The 19668-nt window shown below is 39.1% G+C and overlaps 1 protein-coding gene across 1 annotated transcript in view; it reads right to left on the bottom strand.

The window, feature by feature from the left end:
• CCDC88C (coiled-coil domain containing 88C) overlaps positions 1 to 19668 on the bottom strand; it is a 206916-nt gene that overhangs the window by 51677 nt on the left and 135571 nt on the right. Inside the window, exons 11-13 of the mRNA XM_043989146.1 lie at positions 4479 to 4625; positions 3215 to 3359; positions 1252 to 1436 (exon numbers count right to left, since the gene is read on the bottom strand). Coding sequence (XP_043845081.1) covers positions 1252 to 1436; positions 3215 to 3359; positions 4479 to 4625 — 477 coding nt within the window. The remainder of the gene's footprint in view (positions 1 to 1251; positions 1437 to 3214; positions 3360 to 4478; positions 4626 to 19668) is intronic.

The following is a 19668-nucleotide window of genomic DNA, read 5'->3' as shown; positions in this document are numbered from 1 at the left end:
TATTATTTCCCCATTTGACAGATAAGAAAACTGATGTGATGACTTTCACAGGGTCACTCTAATAAGAATCTGAGAGAATGTTTGAAATCAGGTCTTCCTGACTCCAAGATCAACACTATATCCGCCACACCACCAAAAAAGGGAGGCTGCTTATAGTGGTTTCATAGATGTCCAAGAAGAAACATGGGCCCGCTCTGAATATATGTAGTTTAGCCATGCCCCATTTCTAACCCCAGTGAGCACTTTTATGAGCAATGACCACCTTGTTTCACTTTTTTTCCTATGTGCTTTGAAAAATCAATCATCATTTTCATACACAGAACCACAATCATATTTTGTAGACACTATCTTCATTTTTCTTTTTTGCATTCACATTGCTTTCAAATATATTACTTTATTGGATCCTCAACAGAACAATGAAAGAGATAAGGCAGGGGGGCAGTCAGGTGGAGCAGTGGATAAAGCACCATCCTTGGATTCAGGAGAACCTGAATTCAAATCTGGCTTCAGATACTTGAGACTTACTAGCTGTGTAACCCTGGGCAAGTCACTTAACCCTCATTGGCCCACAAAGAGAGAGAGGGAGGGAGGGAGGGGGAGAAAAAGATAGGGAGGGAGGGGGAAGGCAGGAAGATATCAGGCCTATTTTACACATAAGAAAGCTAAGACACAGGAAAAATGAAGGGACTTGTGCAAGGTCTCAGAGAAGGGCTATGATTCCAATCCAGGTCTTGTGACTTTCATTCCTGCTTTTCCTACTTCCACTTCCTCTTGAGTCTAACTAAAATAGTTGTAGCTACACTCGATCACAAAGCAGTTCTTGTCCAATGTCTCATTTTTACTTTTTTTAAAAACATGAGCTTTTTTTTTAAAATAAATTTTTCTGTCCCATCTTCAACCATGAATTTGTTTTTTGTTTTGTTTTGTGGGGCAATGAGGGTTAAGTGACTTGCCCAGGGTCACACAGCTAGTAAGTGTCAAGTGTCTGGTGTCTGGTGTCTGAGGTCACATTTGAACTCAGGTCCTCCTGAATCCAGGGCCAGTGCTTTATCCACTGCGCCACCTAGCTGCCCCCAAACATGAGCTTTTTTATTACTGTTTAGTACATGATCTTATTTACCCCATATCAACAATTAATTGTTCTTACTACCCTGCTCTTATTCTTGTTCCTTCATCTTGACCCTCTCATCCTCTTGTGGGCTTTGACATCCCCACACTGACTTGGCTAGCAGGGCAGGAGAAGGAGGTTACCTTTCTGCTCAGTTGGTGGTTCTCTGTTTCAAGCTCCACAAATTTTAATTTGCTCTCTTCTGCAATCAGGGAGGCATCCCTCAGCTCCTGGATGGTGTTCTGAAGGCTTTGGTTCTCTTTCTCCAGCTTCAAAATTCGACTCGAGGCACACTCATTCAACTCAAACACAAATGACTTCCTGGATGCTAGGAAAAGATTGACAGGATCAGCCTTCTAAAGCATCACTGAGGTGCCCCAAAGAGAATCAATTCCACCCCCATTGATGACATGCCTACTAAGGAGAGACAGCAAGGAATAGTGGATGAGGCATCTGCTGCAGACCCAGGAAGGCCTGAGTTCAAGTCCTGACTCTGATACATATTGGCAAACAGTATGAGACTGGCTAGGCAAATCCTTTAATTTATGAGTGCCCCAGGTTATTTTCTAAAACTAAAAATTACTGAACAGTTACTGATTTGCATTGGTAGGAGGTTCATCACCAGAGTTCCCTGCACTGCTGAAATTACAGGTCTGGACATAAATGAATGAATGAATGGATAAATAAAAATGAAGGAATAGATAAATAAAAATGAAGGAATTGAACAAAACAAAATCCTAAAATAAAACAAAAATATGCACATCATTACAATAGGAATTGGGGATTTTTTTTAAGATGTAAAAAATAATATAATCCTGCTCTCAAAGAGATTTAGTTGAGGGTGGGAGGGTGGGTGAGATTAGATGCATATATACATGTATAGGGTATCCCAAAAGTCTTAGTGCAGTTCAAAACTATTAAAACTTAAAAGTGTAATACGACTGGGGACACCTTGTATTAAAGTTGGGTGGGCTGGATTCGGACTATAGAGGGAATTAAATACCAGCATAGGGAACTTGTAAAAGAGCTAATTAGGATTTCTGAGGCCATGAGTGTAGTGGAGAAAGAGAGCAGGCCTCAACTTTCATATGATTACATATGTAACCCTGGGCAAGTCACTTAACCTCTCAATGTCCAAAGCACTATGTCCCTGACAACATGTGTTTTCAGAATAAATCAATGATCGAGATTTAAGCTATAAAATATTGGAATACTTACTGACGTCTTCTGAAAAATAAATCCAAGATTTTCACACACACACAAAAACCACCCTACAACCACTTTGTAAAGTACTAAGCAAATATTAAATCACTGCTATCAGTGGCAACCATGCACATGTTCTTTTTTTTAGAACGATTTATTTGGTGCCAAAGCTTCCCGGTATAATGCTGACTCCTTGTTCATAAAACCCTTTCCTAGAAGGAGACTTTTCCCCCGGGAAGTTCTTCAATGGGTAACATTGTATATATGGAATAAGTCAGTAGGTGTAGGCAAACTACCCAATAATTTAATAGACTATTGTACCTGTTATATTGTTGTCTTTGTATCACAAGTATGTAGTACAGTGCCTGACACACAGTAAATGTTTGACAAATGTTTGTTGATTTATGCAAAAGAAGAAAAAACATCCATTTGGTAGATCTCAGAGAGCAAAAAAAATGTCTGACATCTTTTTCCGCTCAGGCAAACGTATAATGGGCATAATAGTGCCCAAGGCCTAGGCTTCAGTGGGGACAAAAGTCATTTGGGAGTTTCCTCTGACATCAAGCATTCTTAGCCATTCATAAATCTGACTACCATGGCCTCTGGGAGACATGCTGGTTTTCACTTAGAATGCCATGGGAGTTCCCATATGGAAAGGGAGTGACACAGTAACAATCCATATTTCTCACTCCAGAGAAAAGGCTATTGAACCTTTTATTTTCAAGGGGTGGGAAGGGAATAGACAGAGACAATTCCAAGTGGCATTTAAAGGTAATTAGGTCTTTGGGGTTGAATTATCAAGCTTAGTGTGGACTCCAGGGGAAATGATGTCAGACTTAGTTCCTTGGTATGGAAACTGAAAGGACATTTAAGGGTGAGTCACCGTCTCCTGGGTTTATTTACCATCTGAAAGGTCAGCATTCTTGGACAGTTGTTCTAATTCCCAGCCCAGGTGGGCAGATTCATTCATACTCTGCTTCTGGGCAATCTCAAGGACCATGTTTTCTTCCAAAAGCTCTTCGATTCGCTTCTTATCTGTGTCCCTGTCCTAGGGAAGAAAGAATAACAGAGAGAGAGAGAGAGAGAGAGAGAGAGAGAGAGAGAGGGTAAAACTCAGCAGGTGTAAGGGACCAGTTCTTGTCATTAACAAGCCCAGCTGCGGGGCAGCTAGGTGGCGCAGTGGATAGAGCACGGGCCCTGGAGTCAGGAGTACCTGAGTTCAAATCCGACCTCAGACACTTAACACACACTTACTAGATGTGTGACCCTGGGCAAGTCACTTAACCCCAATTGCCTCACTAAAAACAAACAAACAAACAAACAAAGCCCAGCTGCTCCTGGCAGGGCAGAAGCATGAAACATTTCATAGAGGATGTGTCATGATATCTTTAGGAAAGAAGGATGTAGGCAGAAGGGGAAATTCAGGTGGTAGAAGAACAGAATATATCAATATAAAGTCATTAAGAGGAGAGAGGGGGGAGGGGGAGAGGGACAGGCTATCTCTTACTTGAAAAAAATAAATACCAAAATACCCACATTATAAATGAGTGCTATCAGTATCATCAACATTGAGTGTTGACCTACTGTGATGGACTATATTCTTCTCACCAATGCAATGGTACAGAAGAGTTCCAGGGAACTCATGATAGAGGAGGATCTCCAAATCCAAGAAAAAAAAAAAAAGAAGAACTGTGGAGTATAGATGCTGAATGAACCATACTATTTTTTTTGTTTTGGGTGCTGTTGTTTTTTTCTATTTTGAGGTTTTTCATCATTGCTCTGATTTTTTCTCTTATAATAGGACTGATGCAGAAATAGGATTAATGTTATTATGTGTATATATATATGTGTGTGTGTGTGTATATATATCTATATGTATATTGATATATAGATAGATATAGATATAGATATAGGTATAACCTATATCAGATTACCTGCTGTCTAGGGGAGGGGGGAGGGAGAAAAATCTGCAATTGGAAAGCTTGTATAAACAAAAGTTGAGAACTATCTTTACATGTAACGGAAAAAATAAAATACCTTATATGTAAAAAAAAAATGAGTGCTATTACTGTCAAGAGGTCTACATCCTCTATTAAAAAACCAAAACAGCTAAAAGCTGAAGGGACTGAAACTCCCCAAATATGATTTAACAACAAAGCTTCATTACCAGCTCCACATCGTGAAGTTTAGATTTCAGTTGCAAGTTTTCCTTTTCCAGCTCATGAACTTTATCCCCTCGGGCTCGAGCGGCTGTCAGCTGTTCTTCCAACATTGCCTTGGTTTCAATTAGGATAATATTATCTTCTCTCAACTCCTATACGATATAAACAAACAAAATGCATTTAGATAAAATAACTTCTTTATTGAGAACCCTCCCCTTCTACCAATTCCAGTTATTTTGGTAAGGGGAGTCTAAATGAAAGACACCCAGGAAAGTTTTGTATACAAATAATATTTGATCATTAACACCACTGTCTCATTTAGATCAATTCAAATCAATTTTCTACATTTTAAGAAATCCAAATTGAGACATAACTTTTAAAAAAATAGGCATTAATTTCTAACTAGAAAAACTGTGATGAGCTTTCTTGAATATTATCATCCAATCATATAATCAGGTTCAACTAAGAATTTATTATGCATCTACAATGTACAAGGTTTTATGCTAGGCACAGAGATACAATTCAACCAATCAACAAGCATTTATTGAGAGCCTATTATATGGATAAGTGGTTTCAGTGGATAGAGCACTGGGCCTGAGGTCAAGAAAACTCATCTTCCTAAATTCAAATCCGGCCTCAGACACTTACTTGCTATGTGACCCTGGGCAAGTCACTTAACCCTGTTTGCTTCAGTTTCCTCATCTTTACAAACGAACTGGATAAGGAAATGGCCAACCACTCCAGTATCTTTGCCAAGAAAAACCAAAATGGGGTTACTAAAAGTCAGACATGACTGAAAAAAATTGAATGATAATAAACACATATTCATTGACTGAATGAAAAAAACAATCCTTACTTGTATTTATTCACGTATATATCTGTATATGTTCTTGTCTCTTCTATTAGAATGTAATCTCGGTGTGAGTTGGAATTGCTTCATTCATTCTTTAACTTAACTACAATATGGTTTGGTAGGAAAAGCACTAGCAGTTGGGAGAGAGAAGGAAAGGGCTGATGCAGAAGACTTTATCTGAGCTGAACCTTAAAGGAAGAGAGGGTCTCTATGACTCAGAGGTAAGGAGGGCATGGATTCCAGGCTCATGGAAAGCCATCGCAATGGCAAGGACTCTGGAGATGGAGTATTGTGTCTGAGAATCACAGAGGCGGTCAGTTTGGCTGGATGGCAGACTGATGGAAGTAATGTCCAATGAGGCTGGAAAGATAGGTTGGGGCTCACTGTGTAGACCTTCAGAAACTAGGGCGGCGGGGGTGGGGGGAGTCAGCTAGGTGGCACAGTGGGTAAAGCACTGGCTCTGGATTCAGGAGGACCTGAGTTCAAATCTGGCCTCAGACACTTGACGTTTACTAGCTGTGTGACCCTGGACGAGTCACTTAACCCCCCCATTGCCCTGCCAAAAAAAACCAAAAACAAAAAACCCTAGGCAGAAAACAATATTTTATCAACTTACGACAGCGAGGTGGTGTACTGCATAGAGGGGTGACCTGGCATCAGGAAGACCCTAACTCAAATCTAGCCTCAGACACTGGCTTTGTAGCCTCTCTGTGCCTCAGTTTCTTCATCTGTAAAATGGGGTAAATAATAACAGCATCTACTTCTCAGGGTTGTTGTGATGGTCGAATGAGATAATATTTGTAAGGCGCTTGGCATAGTGCCTGGCACACAGTAGGTGATATTTAAACGTTGGCTATTATTTATCCGGAAGACACTATGAAACTAATGGGAGTTGGCTAAGTAGGGGAGTAATAGAGTCAGGTATGTAATTAAGGAAAATGGCACGTAGGGTGGATTGGAGATAGTAGATGGGATGTAACATGTGAGAAAAACTGAAGGTCTAAATGTCTGCCCTTAAAAACCTAAAACTCTAAAAGGAGAAGGGAAGAGAAGAAGAAAGAGGAGCTGATAAAACACCTGCAAGTCAGAAAATGATGAAGCCCACAGGAAGTTGAAATAAGGTAGGTGGCCTTAGAGATTCGAGAAAGCAATTGCTAATGAAATCTCTATTTGGGCCATCTTTCTTTTTCAAAGTGAATTTCCTAATGGCACATTTGTGCCTTCAGAAAATTAAAAGTCCTTTGCCTTGAAAAGTTCTCATCCCAAGCTTAGAAGAGAACCAGTCTCTGGCAAAAGTAACACCCCCTAACCAAACAAAGCAACTCTGCCAGCCTGGTGCAGACCTAAAAGGGCAGGGGTACATCCACCACTTTGGCCCTGTGACCAACTGCTAAACAAATCTAAAGGAAACAGTTGCACTCTCCCATCACATCGCTGTTGCCCTCCACATGAGAAGGGCCCCAGGACAAATGTTTTCATTTTCTTTGCGTTTATTTTTCACCATTCTGAAGAGCCATTTCAGGGCCCTGCAAGAATTCCACACCCCCCACCCCCAGTCTCCCGGAATGCCTTCAAGAACACACTGGGAAACCGGACAGCCTTTTCTAGATGGACAAGAAGCCTGTTATTGGTTTTTCTACCCCCTTACTCTCACTGATTATAACATGAAGAACAGGGTTAGGTAGGTCATTCATATCCTGCAGCTGGCTGGTTGCCCATAGAGACGCAAGAAAAATTGGCTGGGGCACACTTAGGCTGGAATCCAAAAGGGCTGGTGGGAAAAAAAAAATCACTCATTTTGGTCAATGAGCACAGTTTTAATCAAAGGATGGAATGAAGAATTGTAGATAGTTTGGCTGTATCTTGAAAAGGCATTTACCCGCCTTGACAGAGGTGGGGAGCTATGGGTATGGCACACTGTGGTTAGTTTTACTAAATTGTTTCTTTTTTTTTTTTGTTCTGTGTTCTAAGGGATAACTTCTGAGAAGGGAAAGGAGGAAGAGAGAGATTTATTGGGAAATGCATCTGCTATAAAACTAAAAATTTATGCAATAAAAATTTATTAATAAAACCAACCAGAAAAATCAAAACAAGCCCAAAGAAAATCAAAGCAGATAAAATTAACCAAAAAATGGAACTGATAACTGAAAGCTGTTTTTAAAAATGCTAAGAAAAATTTATAAACCATTAACTATTTTAAAAAATCAATCAATTAATAAGCATTTTTAAACACTTATTATACACCAGGTATTGTATTAAGCAATATGGAAACAAAGAATGAAACAATTCCTACTCACAATGAACTTACATTTTAATGGGGTAGCTAATAAACAAAGTGTGTATATATACCTATATGAATATATGATATCTACACATTTATTCACATTGATATTTATGTGAGAGATATATGTATATAGATATATAGAAATACATGTAGAGGGGTGTGTGTATGTATATACACACATCTATAGATAGGTATATAGTATAGGTGTGTACGTATACATGTGTATATATAATATATGGATGATATATAGTACAGTATGTATTTATAGACAAACATATATACATTTAGAGGTTTAAAGTATAGGTATGTGTTTATACATATATAAATATATGTGTACAGTATAGGTATGTATGTATATACATAGATACATATGTATACATAAGCAGATATATCTCATATAAACATTAAATGAATAAATACAAATAATTACTAATTAGTCAAAGACAAGGTAGTTTGAGAGGAAGGGTACTAGGCATTAAGAGATGAGGAAAAACTTGTTGTAGAAATAGGATATGAGCTTCATCTTAAAGGAAGAGAGAGAGAGAGAGAAACTCAATGATGCCAAGCATAGAAAGAAGTACATTAGTGCATTTCAACCAACTGGTGTGGCCAATGCAAAGGTGCCTGGGAGAATGGAGGTGAGCGTTGTGTCTGAAGAACACAGGCAATGCCAGTCTGGCTTGATAACAGGGTGCAGGAAAGTAGAGCAATGTCCAGGAAGACTGAACAAATATGCTGCTGGTTGTGCAGGCATTTAAAAACTAAACAAATGAGTTTATATTTTAACCTAGAAGCAACCAGGAAGTCACTGGAGTTGGTGGAGGAGGAAGTCCCATGGTCAGCTCTATACTTAAGCAATGTTATGTTGGCAGCAATGTAAAGGATGGACTGTAGTGATTACAGATTTCAATCAAAGTAACCAATTAGGAGGCAGTTGCAATAATCAAGGTGAAAAGTGATGAGGGCTTGAACTATTAGGGGGGCAGCTGTGCGAGTGGGGAGAAGAGGGTCACATTGTGGAAGCAGAAAAAGCAAGAGATACACTTAGAATTTTACACTGGGAGAGAGTAACCCCACAAGCATAAGCAGTGATTCAAAGGAAAAAGATCTATTGTCTACAAGGACTACATAAATTCCTAGAAACGAAGCAAGATTTTTTTTTTTTAAGTGAGGCAATTGGGGTTAAGTGACTTGCCCAGGGTCACACAGCTAGTAAGTGTTAAGTGTCTGAGGCCAGATTTGAACTCAGGTACTCCTGACTCCAGGGCCGGTGCTCTATCCACTGCGCCACCTAGCTGTCCCAGCAAGATCTTTAAAAAATGAAATAAGAGGTCTAAAGGAAAGTACTAGAAGGAGAATAAGACTTTCAGAAGAGAAAAGTGATGAACCTTACCTAAGACAAACTCCTTGAAAACTAGAACAGAAACCGGACAAAAATCAATGACTTCATGAAAGAGATATCAGAACCAAATTAAAGATTAAAAAAACAAATAAAAGAACACATAAAAATCCAGGTATTATGAAAAACTGTCCTGGAAAAAAGGTAAAGGTAAGATCACTTAGAATCATTAGAGTCTCTAAAATCCATACTAATATATATATTTTTTAAATCCAAGACATATTTCAAGAAATCCCAAATAACTGCCGAGCTCTATTAGAACCAGAGGGCAAAGTCAAGACAGAAAGTATCCACTGACTGTTTCCTAAAAAGAGCCTCAAAAGGAAAAAGTCCCAGGAATGTCATAGCTAAAATCTAGTTTCTTTTTTGGGGGGGGGGGCAAGTAGGAGAAAAAAGTTCAAGGACCAAAGAAACACAGGATCACATATGGACATTTAATAGAATATAGGGGCTTTCAAGCATTTCTGATTTAAAAACTTGTGAACCAAATAGGAACTTCAAAATGCAAATACAAGATTCAAGAAGAATTAGCTAGAAGGAGACAGTTTCAAAGAATCATGGATAATACAATAGGATAAAGAGTGAAGGAAGCAGAACCAGTAAAACAATTTATACAAGGGCAATAATACTATTAAAACAAAATAAAATATTTATAGCTGCTTTTTTTGTGGTGGCAAGGAACTGAAAATTGAAGTGATGCCCATCAATTGGGGGATGACTTAACAAGTTGTGGTATATGAATGTAATGGAATACCATTGTGCTGTAAGAAACAAGCAGGCGGATTTCAGAGAAACCTGGAAGGACTTACATGAACTGATGCTGACTGAGAGGAGCAGAACTGGAAGAGCATTGTACACAGCAGTATCAACAGCATTGTGTGTTGATCAACTGTGATAGGCTTGACTCTTCTCAGCAATACAATGGTCCAAGATAGTTCCAAAGGACTCATGATGGAAAATGCTCTCCAAATCCAGAAAAAGAGAACTGTGGAATCTAGATGCAGATTGAACCATACTACATCTACTTTGTTTGTTTTTCTTTTGGGGGGGTTTTCCTTTTGCTCTGATTCTTCTTTCACAACATAACTAATGCAGAAATATGTTGAATGCGATTGTACATATATAACCTATATCAGATTTCTTGCTGTCTTGGGGAGGGAGGAGGGATAGGAGGGAGGGAGAAAAATTTGAAACTAGAAATCTTATAAAAACAAATGTTGAAAAATATCTCTATATGTAACTAGAAGATAATAAAATACTTTTATGATCAAAAAACAAAAATAAAAACAAACAAAAAACCCCTATGAGCTCTGATCAAAGCAATAACCAATCACATCTCCAAAAGATTTATGACGAAGCCTATTACCTACAAAGAGATGATACAGGCAAGATGCAATAAGAGACATACATTTTTTTGGACATGGCTACTGGGTAGATTTATTTTGTTTGACTATGTTTTTTGTTATAAGGAATTTCCCCCCTCTCTGTTTACAGCTGGGGGGACCAAATTCTGGGGAAGGGAGAGGGGGTCAAGAATAGTAATGCCAAAAGGGGTGGGTCATAGAAAAAAATTTTTAAGAGAACAGAAGGAAGCACAGACAAACAAGGTAATTTTGAAAGTGATGTGTTCATTTTATCACATACTTTAAAAAAAAATCAAGCAACATGAAAATTCATGGTTTAATACAGAATCCTCTTTTTTGTGTTCTATATATGAGAAATGTTCATTTTTTAGGGTGTTTAAGTTAAGAATTTTTTTAATTGTTAAAAGAAGATGGGTAGGTGAAACATTTTAAACACCTCAGACACTGTCACTATACTTTCAAGCACTGAAGAGCTACAGTGAGGCACCCAAACCTCCTGACAGAATGAGTCTGGAACTGTGCTCAGTGTCCAGAAACTGAGTCATAGGACTGGAAGGGACCAAGAATCTAATTCCATTTCAGCAGTCCTCTCCTCTGTAATATCCCTCAAGTAAGCCCTTATAAATGTATAGATTATTAGGTGGCAGAGTGGAGAGAGCACCAGATCTGGAGTCAGGAAGACCTGAGTTCAAAACTTATCTCAGACATTTATTAGCTATGTGACCCTGGGCAAATCACTTAATTTCCATCTGCCTCATTTTCCTCAACTGTAAAATGAGAATAATAATAGCATCTTTCTCCCAGAGTTGTTGTGTGGCTCAAATGAGATAAGAAGTGTGAAGAGCTTTGCACACTGCCTAACACACAGTAAGTACTATATAAACGGTTTTGTTTTTTTTTTGTGTGTGTGCAGGCAATGGGGGTTAAGTGACTTGCCCAGGGTCACACAGCTAGTAAGTGTCAAGTGTCTGAGGCCGGATTTGAACTCAGGTCCTCCTGAATCCAGGGCCAGTGCTTTAACCACTGTGCCGTCTAGCTGCCCCAAGTATTATATAAACGTAAACTATTATTATGCTTTTTATTCACATAAAAATTTTATAACGATAAGACGACAGGCACATGGGTTGGTAGTTCTTGTGATTTTTTTCTCTATTACCTTCCCCGCGCCGCCCCCCCCCCCCAATCATAATGCCACATTTTCCAAGTCTTTGGCATCTTTTCCCTTTTAGCCTTCAACAGACTTCCCTCTGTGTCCTTTGGTCTATTCTAGGTACCCTTCCCGTCTTTGCTTTCCTGAATGCGTCACATAGGAACTTTGATGTTAAAAGTTCAAATGTGGAGGATTCACCATCACTGACAGAAAAAAAGAGTTGGTTACAGAAATCACAAAAGACTTTCTGTTTCGTTCTGTTTGTTTTCCTCATTGGGGTTTTATCCTTACATGCTCTTGGGAGGGATCATCTTAACTGGGTCTCTTACCAATCTCTGGTTTTTTCTGCCACAATTCTTAGTGGTTTGGAAAGGAAGATCTGAGTTCAAATCCTACCTCAGACACAAAGTGTGTAACCTGTGGGACAAGTCAATTTTAGCTCTCTCAGCTGCTGTTTTCCTTCTGCAGGGTAGCACCTAATTCATCAGGGCTGTTGTGAGGATTAAAGGAGATAATACCTGTAAAACACTTTGCTAATGTTAAAGTGCTATATAAACACTGATGATACTACTCCTATTATACCAAAAGCTCAGTGAGATACTGCTGTTATCTGAAGCAAGCATCAGTGGCTAAATAATCTGATAGCTCTCCCTCTTTGCTCTCTCCTAGCCTTTTAATTCTTGTCTCTTTCTTCCTTCAATCCAGCTAACTCTTAGGCTTGTCAACAGTATCCAGGATTGTTCAACTTTTCTGGAAAAACCCCAGATAAGGGGGCTGGTAATCTCAGGCTTAGCCAAGGTGAGTCAAGCCCTATTTTTACAGGTGGTAAGCAAGAAGCCAGAAGTCCTGGATTCTAGTCCTGGTCCTGCCACTAAATAGCTATGAGACTCTGGGCAATTCACTATCTCTACAATCCTGTTTTCTTTATCTGAAATATGGTGAGCAGGACTTTATGGCAAGATGATCTCTTAAGGTCTTCTCTAGCACCAAAACGTTGTTACTTTCAGCTGTGTCCAACTCTTCATGACCCCATTTGGGGTTTTCTTGGCAAAGATACTGGAGTGGTTTGACATTTCCTTCTCCAGCTCATTTTACAGATGAGTAAACTGAGGTAAACAGGGTAAAGTGACTTGTCTAGGTTCACATAGCTGGTAGGTCAAATTTGACTCCAGACCTCTGTGCCACAGTTAGGTGGCACCTAGCACCAGAGTATTCTAGCCTAATATTAGGATCATAGGCTTAGAGCTCTAAGGGACTTCTGAGGTCATCTTGTCCAAATGCCCCCTTCCCCATTTTACAGATGAGGAAACTGAGTCCTAGAGAAGCAAAATCACTTGCTCCAAAAGACACACAGATAATAAACATGATAAATGGGACTGGAACCTAGGTCTTCCGACTCAGTGTTCTTTCCACTAAATTACATCCATCACATTCAATGACAGGGATTCTACCTCACACTTATTACATCCCTTTCAACACAAGATAGAATTCTGCATATAGTAAAGTACATTTTATTGTTTGAAAAGCTATAAGACATTTTAGAGAAGACCGCTTAAAGAAAAATAACATAGCTAAGGAAACAGATATCCATTCTTAAAATGGCAGAAATAGCATGAGAACCTTCAACAACATTCTCTGGAGTAATGAAGTTCAGAGGAGACCTTTATCACATCTCAGAGGAGTTTTGACTAAATGTATTTACAATGATAGACTCATCCCCGATATGTTCTCGATACCAAAGAATCACAGAAAGAAGATATCATCAGGCCTAACTCTTTTACTTATTTGCCCAAGTAAGATGGTGGCAGTGTTGGATGGGACAGAACCCAGGTCTAACTCCCAATCACTCATTTCTTCCATGAGACTACACTGATTAGAAGACTCTCAACTAGATTTCACATGTATAATGTCTAACTTGAATTCTTGGTAGGCTGAAAAGAGGGAAAGAATCTGGACCTCAAAGAAATTTTTTTAATGTCAAGAATAAATAAATAGGGGGCAGGTAGGTGGCACAGTGGATAAAGCAACAGCCCTGGATTTAGGAGGACCTGAGTTCAAATCCGGCCTCAGACACTTGACACTTACTAGCTGTGTGACCCTGGGCAAGTCACTTAACCCCTATTGCCCCGCAAAAAAAAAAAAAAAGAACAAATAAATAAGAATTAAAAGAAAAAGAAATTAGACTCACTGCTCTAGAGATTCTCCCCCCCCCTCCCCCACACAAAACCAACTAGCTGGAAAACAAGTTGTATCAGTGCACTGTATCAGAGGCAATACATACATAGAATGGAACCATCTCTTCTTTAAACTTTGGATCCTCCACAGTTGATGCTTAGTAACTGTTGGTTGGTTGCTCAACCTAACTAGACAGATAGAATTCTCACAAATAACCAAGAAGACTGTCTTTTCAATGTAGGCTTTCTTAACCTTTGAGGACGATAGGGGATTCATCTACAAGCAAATGACAAGGAAACCGGAAAAAGGGCTAATCTTCTGGGGAATTTCTGCTTTTGCTCACAGCTCCCACGAAACCTTCTCATCTGCCCTACCGGCAGAACAGAGACAAATATGGATGTTTTCAAAGGGAAACAAAAGACCAGGTTCAAACACAGATGACCCTGTAAAATTAATCTCTTCCACTTCCTGAAACCATGGATAATGCATGTATTTTTTAAAAATTGTGTAAATATAACTAGGAGCTACACAAAGCTTTTGAAACAGGTATTTATTAAGCATTTATATTGTTGACCAAAAGTTCAAAAACATATGACCATCAAGCCTTTCCCCCAAGGTAAACACAGATCTCATCCCCAACAGGAACAATAAAATATTCCCTAATCTGTAATTTTATTCATTTTATTTCCAAGATCAGAGGTTGGGAGGGATTTCTCTTGTTAAGCAGCAATAAATATATCCAAATAAATGGACATTAATTGGACCCCTTTCATGGTACATACAGCAATTGACATGAACTCCAGAAATAACATTGGAAAAGCCCTGAATTTTTTTAAACTGGCTTTTTTTGTTTGTTTTAAAGACAGCTGGGTCAATGTTTTAAGATGTAATGCAGTAAAAACGGATTTATCCAAGCAAATATTAGTTTATTCAAATCCCTATGAAATTTTAAGTACTTCTCCCTGGTTTACTATTAAAAGTATTTCACAGCATCATGGAATTAGAGAGATGAAAGAAACCTCAGCTGTCAGCCATCTACTCCCAGTCCTTGAGGGAAGGAATACTCAATACAATATAAATGACAAATGACCAGTCAGTCCCTGCTTGAAGAAGACTACCCTGGGGGGCAGCTAGGTGGCACAGTGGATAGAGCACTGGTCCTGGAGTCTGGAGGACCTGAGTTCAAATCCTGCCTCAGACCCCAATTGCCGAAGAAGAAGGAGGAGGAGGAGGAGGAGGAGGAGGAGGAGAAGACGACGACTACCCTGGGAGAAGAAACCCACTTTTTTTTTAAGTGGGGTTAAGTGACTTGCCCAGGGTCACACAGCTAGTAAGTGTTAAGTGTCTGAGGCTGGATTTGAACTCAGGTACTCCTGACTCCAGGGCCGGTGCTCTATCCACTGCGCAATCTAGCTGCCCCCACCACTTCTTGTAATACCCCATTCCACTTTAGTCAGGCACAGACTGTTAGGAAGCTTTTCCTGCCATCTAGAATGAAATGTCCCTCTTTGCGACTCCCAGCCCCAGCAACAGATTCTTCCCTTTGGGGCAAAAACAAACAAGTCTAAAAATCCCTCTTCCACAAGAAAGCCCTTCATGTTTAAATACAGCTCTCGTGCCCCCTCTGAGTTTTCTGTTCCCCAGGTTAAATGTCCCAGCTCCATAAACACAGCCTCAGGAACTCAAGTTCCTTCACTATCCTGATTGCCCTCCCTTTGAAAAGCTCCTCAGATTACGGATGTCCTTTTTAAATTGTGGTGTCCAGAACTGAACATGGTACTCCAGAAAAGAGATGAAGAGGGCAGAGCATAATATAGCAAGACTATTTCTTTCCTTGGGAGCTACAACCCTCTTAATGCAGCCATGATTGAATTCACCATTTTTTCCTTCTATATTATAAAGCAGACATATAGTGTACTAGAAATCCACTAAAAATCAGATTCCCCCCGCCCCCTGTTTTTGGAGGGGATAGAGAAGAATGAAAGATAATCCATGTTTTCCCCACTCTATAATTACCAAGATGAGTGGGCACAATAGTGTTACACCTGGAGTCAGGAACACCTCAGCTGAAATACTGCTTCGGACACTCAGTAGCCATGAGACTGAGCAAAACAAACCTCTCGGCACTTCAGTTTCCTCATCTATAAAATGGAGATTATGATAATAAGCACCTACCTTATGGGTTTTTTTTATGAGATCAATCGAGATAACCTATGTAAAGCTCTAGACAAACCTTAAAGTGATATATAAATGTTATTTATTATTATCATTATTTCAAGTATAAGACTTGACATCAATCCTTATCATATTTCATTTGATTAGACTCAGCCCTAAATTCCAGCCTGCCAATATCATTTTAGATTCTGATTCTGTTACCCAGTGTATTAACTATTCCTCCTCCTAGCTCGATGTCTTCTGTAAATTGTGTATTATACCTTTACTTAAGTTACTGATAAAAATGTTTACAATACAGGGCCAAGCACAGATGGTGGGGGGATCCCACTCTTGCCCCGCTGACAGTGAACCATGAATAATTCTGCTGTGAGTCTGGCCACCACCCCACCAGTTCTGACTGAATCTAATCTAGTACATATCCCTCCATCTAATAAGTATGTTGGATCACTAGAATTCATCATGCATCCCAGTTGTTTGCTTTTCCTTTGACCTTTTTGCATTATAAAATAGGATTTTTAAAAATCTAGAGGATGGTAATTTAACAGAGTATTTAGCATCCTCTGCACCTGGTGCCCTCCTACACAACCAGGCTTATCTCATCACTTTTTTCCATGAACTCAGTATCTCAGCTAAGCCATAATGCTGAAACATTCTCTTCCTCAAACATTCAAGGGTTTTCTCTATCTCTACTCACAGTATTCTCTAAGCATGGGATGTTGTTCCCCCTCCTTCCCAACCATTAAATCCCAATTCAAATGTTGCCTCCTCCGTGAAGGGCTTCCTAATTTTCCTGCCATTAACGACCTTTCCCTGAACTCTCACACAGTTCTTTGTGACTATGTCTCTAATACACAACTGAATAATCTTGTGTCTTGGTTATTTATGTGTCTTAGCTGAAACAAGATCATCACCAGAAGGTTGGCTATAATAGGAGGTGATAAATCTTTCTTTGGGTCACAGCAACTCAAAAAAACTATCCCCTGAGGTGTGACAGCATTAAGATTTACATCAGTGAGATAAGGAGCCATGCTAGTGAAATTATGCATGTTTTCACGTATTAGAGTATTTTTAAAAATTTATGTCCCAAGCAGAGGTGTGCTGTTAAATATTTAACAACCAGCTCTCCATCAAAAAGTACTCATGACATACTTTAAAGTTTAATCTATATTCTTAACATTCTCCCTTATTTTCTTAAGTTGAGACAATCAACAAAATGATTAATCAAGTTCTGATTTGTAGTGTCTTCCAATTTCCAAGGTATAAATGCTCAAACTGAAAATTTAACTACTGGGTCTTGAGAGTTGGTACAAGTTAGTTTCAGCACACCCCTGCCTAAAGGATATGGAAGAATTAAATAATAATGCTTGATATTCATAAAGTACTTTATGGTTGGCAAATCACATTTACATACCTTATTATACTTGCTGAATATATGTGTGTATGTGTGTGTGCATGCACACGAATATATATATATGTGTATATAAATACATATATATGTGTATGCATATATATTGTGAGTATATATATGGGAGGGTATACATACACACACAATTAACTATAAACTGCACTTCTTATTATTTCCACATTCACTCTGTGGATTATCCAAGACCAATTTTTTAAAATCTCAAGATGGCTTGCCAACAGAGCCAATACACATCTGGGTTGCACATGAATTAAATGAATTGGTCTATATTCAGGGAATATAAATTAGTTTTAAAACAGACATCCATAAGATTTGGAGTGGGAATATACTGTAGAAGTCATCTAGTCGAATTCCTTCATTTTACAAAATGGGAAACTAAAATTCAGAGAAATCACCCGACTTGACTAAGGCTGAACACATACTGTCTGAAGTGGGATCTGAACCCAAGTCTGCCTGACTCTGAGTCAAGTTCCCTCTATGCTGCCAGGATGTGGATTCAAGTGCTCTTCTGACAAATGCTGCCTTGTGACCCTAAGCAAGTCACTGACCTCTCTTTGCTCTAAGCAGCTAAGATTAAGTTGCAGACATGGATCATATGTTTTGCATGACTTCACACGTCTAATAAATAATAAATTATACTCCTTGCCTTCTCAATGAGTAGGGGAGGGAATGGAGGCAAGGAGAAAATTTTGGAATTCAAAAATTATTTAAATGAATGTAAAAAATTTAATTTTTTTTAAAAGATTAAGTTGCAGAGAAGGAAAGCACAGACCTACGCTGATAGAGGTAATTGCTAAGAAGCAGCTAGGGGGTGCAGTGGATAAGATGCTGGACCTAGAGTCAGAAGATCTGAGTCCAAATCCTACCTCAAATACTTGATTATGACCCTGAGGAATTCACTTAACCTTGTCTCATCTTCCTCATCTGTAAAATGAGAATAAAACCTTCCTCATAGTATTGTCCTAGTGTATTCCCTCTGTTATTTATCTTGTATGTTGCTTGTTTGTATATATTGTTTGCATGTTGTCTCACCCATTTGATCGTGAGCTTCCTGAGGGCCAGGCCTGTCTTTTACCTCTTTTTTTTTTTTTTTTTTTGGTGAGGCAATTGGGGTTAACTGACTTGCCCAGGGTCACACAGCTAGTAAGTGTCAAGTGTCTGAGGTGGGATTTGAACTCAGGTCCTCCTGAATCCAGAGCTGGTGCTGCCCCTTTTGCCTCATTTTGTATCCCTAGTGCTTACCACAGTGCCTGGAAATGTTGCCCTGAATCCAACTAAACCTGCCTTCTATAGTTGTCATATTTTCCAGAGACACTGCACCCAGAGTGTGCAGGAGGCTGTGAATGTGTCAAGGACACAACCGAAAGGTCCCCTCCACCCTGACCCTGGAGGTGACATCAGGTACTTAATACTTGTTTAATGAATGGTTGGTTGTCTTGAAGATCAAATAAGATAACATGCAAAGTGCTTTGCTAACATAAACGTCAGCCACTAATGAGAGAATTTCCACACCAGGGATTTCTCTATAACAGTGAAATCACTGGTCCATTCATTTTCAGATTTATGAGATACATCGATATTAGTGGAAAATAGCCTTCAAGAGAATGTCTGATATAACTAGCCCCCTCGTTTCCTGCAGGGAAGGCATCATCTCTCCCATTTTATACATGAGGCAGTGAAAGTCCAAAAAGGGTCCCAGAGGGTCAGAGAGGATGAGCTTCCACCTTCTAGCACAGCACCCCTTTCGAAATATATCCATTAGTCAATATAAAACATAATTAGGACACTAAATTTTCACTATACCCTTACGCAGTCCAAACCCAAACACAATGGTTTTAAATAATCAATGTCCTTAGTCACTCCCATTATAGAAGAAATCATTTACTATGTGTATATGCATCCAGAAATATCATGTGTTATGTGTTTATATATGCACACATGTATACAGTTACATTAAATACATGTGCATATGTGTATACATGCACAAATATAGAAGGGGATAGTTCAATTATTATAGCCAACTGTGTATAGATGGGGTTTAAAAAAAGGCAATGTTGTTTTTCCATTCCTTTGAACACAGACAGAAATGCCAGGATTTCATCTAAATCCCATCGGTATTTCCTGAAGGAACAATCCTATCACTGGTATGTCCCTGATGGGGGCGGCTGTTTAAATGTGTCACCCAGGTCTCTGTAGCAGTCTAGATTTCAAGTTATACATAACATTCTGCAGAGAAAGCTACCAGGCATAATTTCACCCCAGTGGGACAAAATTTCTCATAAAAGCCATTTAAATCTGAAATGATGAGGAATTCTATTCTGATGGGCTACTTCTGCTACCTTGAGTTGCCCAGGTCAGATGCTGAATATTAC

The sequence above is a fragment of the Dromiciops gliroides genome, chromosome 2 (assembly GCF_019393635.1).
Source record: "Dromiciops gliroides isolate mDroGli1 chromosome 2, mDroGli1.pri, whole genome shotgun sequence".
Taxonomy (NCBI): Eukaryota; Metazoa; Chordata; class Mammalia; order Microbiotheria; family Microbiotheriidae; genus Dromiciops; species Dromiciops gliroides.
Note: the sequence above shows the minus strand (reverse complement) of the source record. Positions and strands in the feature narration are given on the sequence as shown.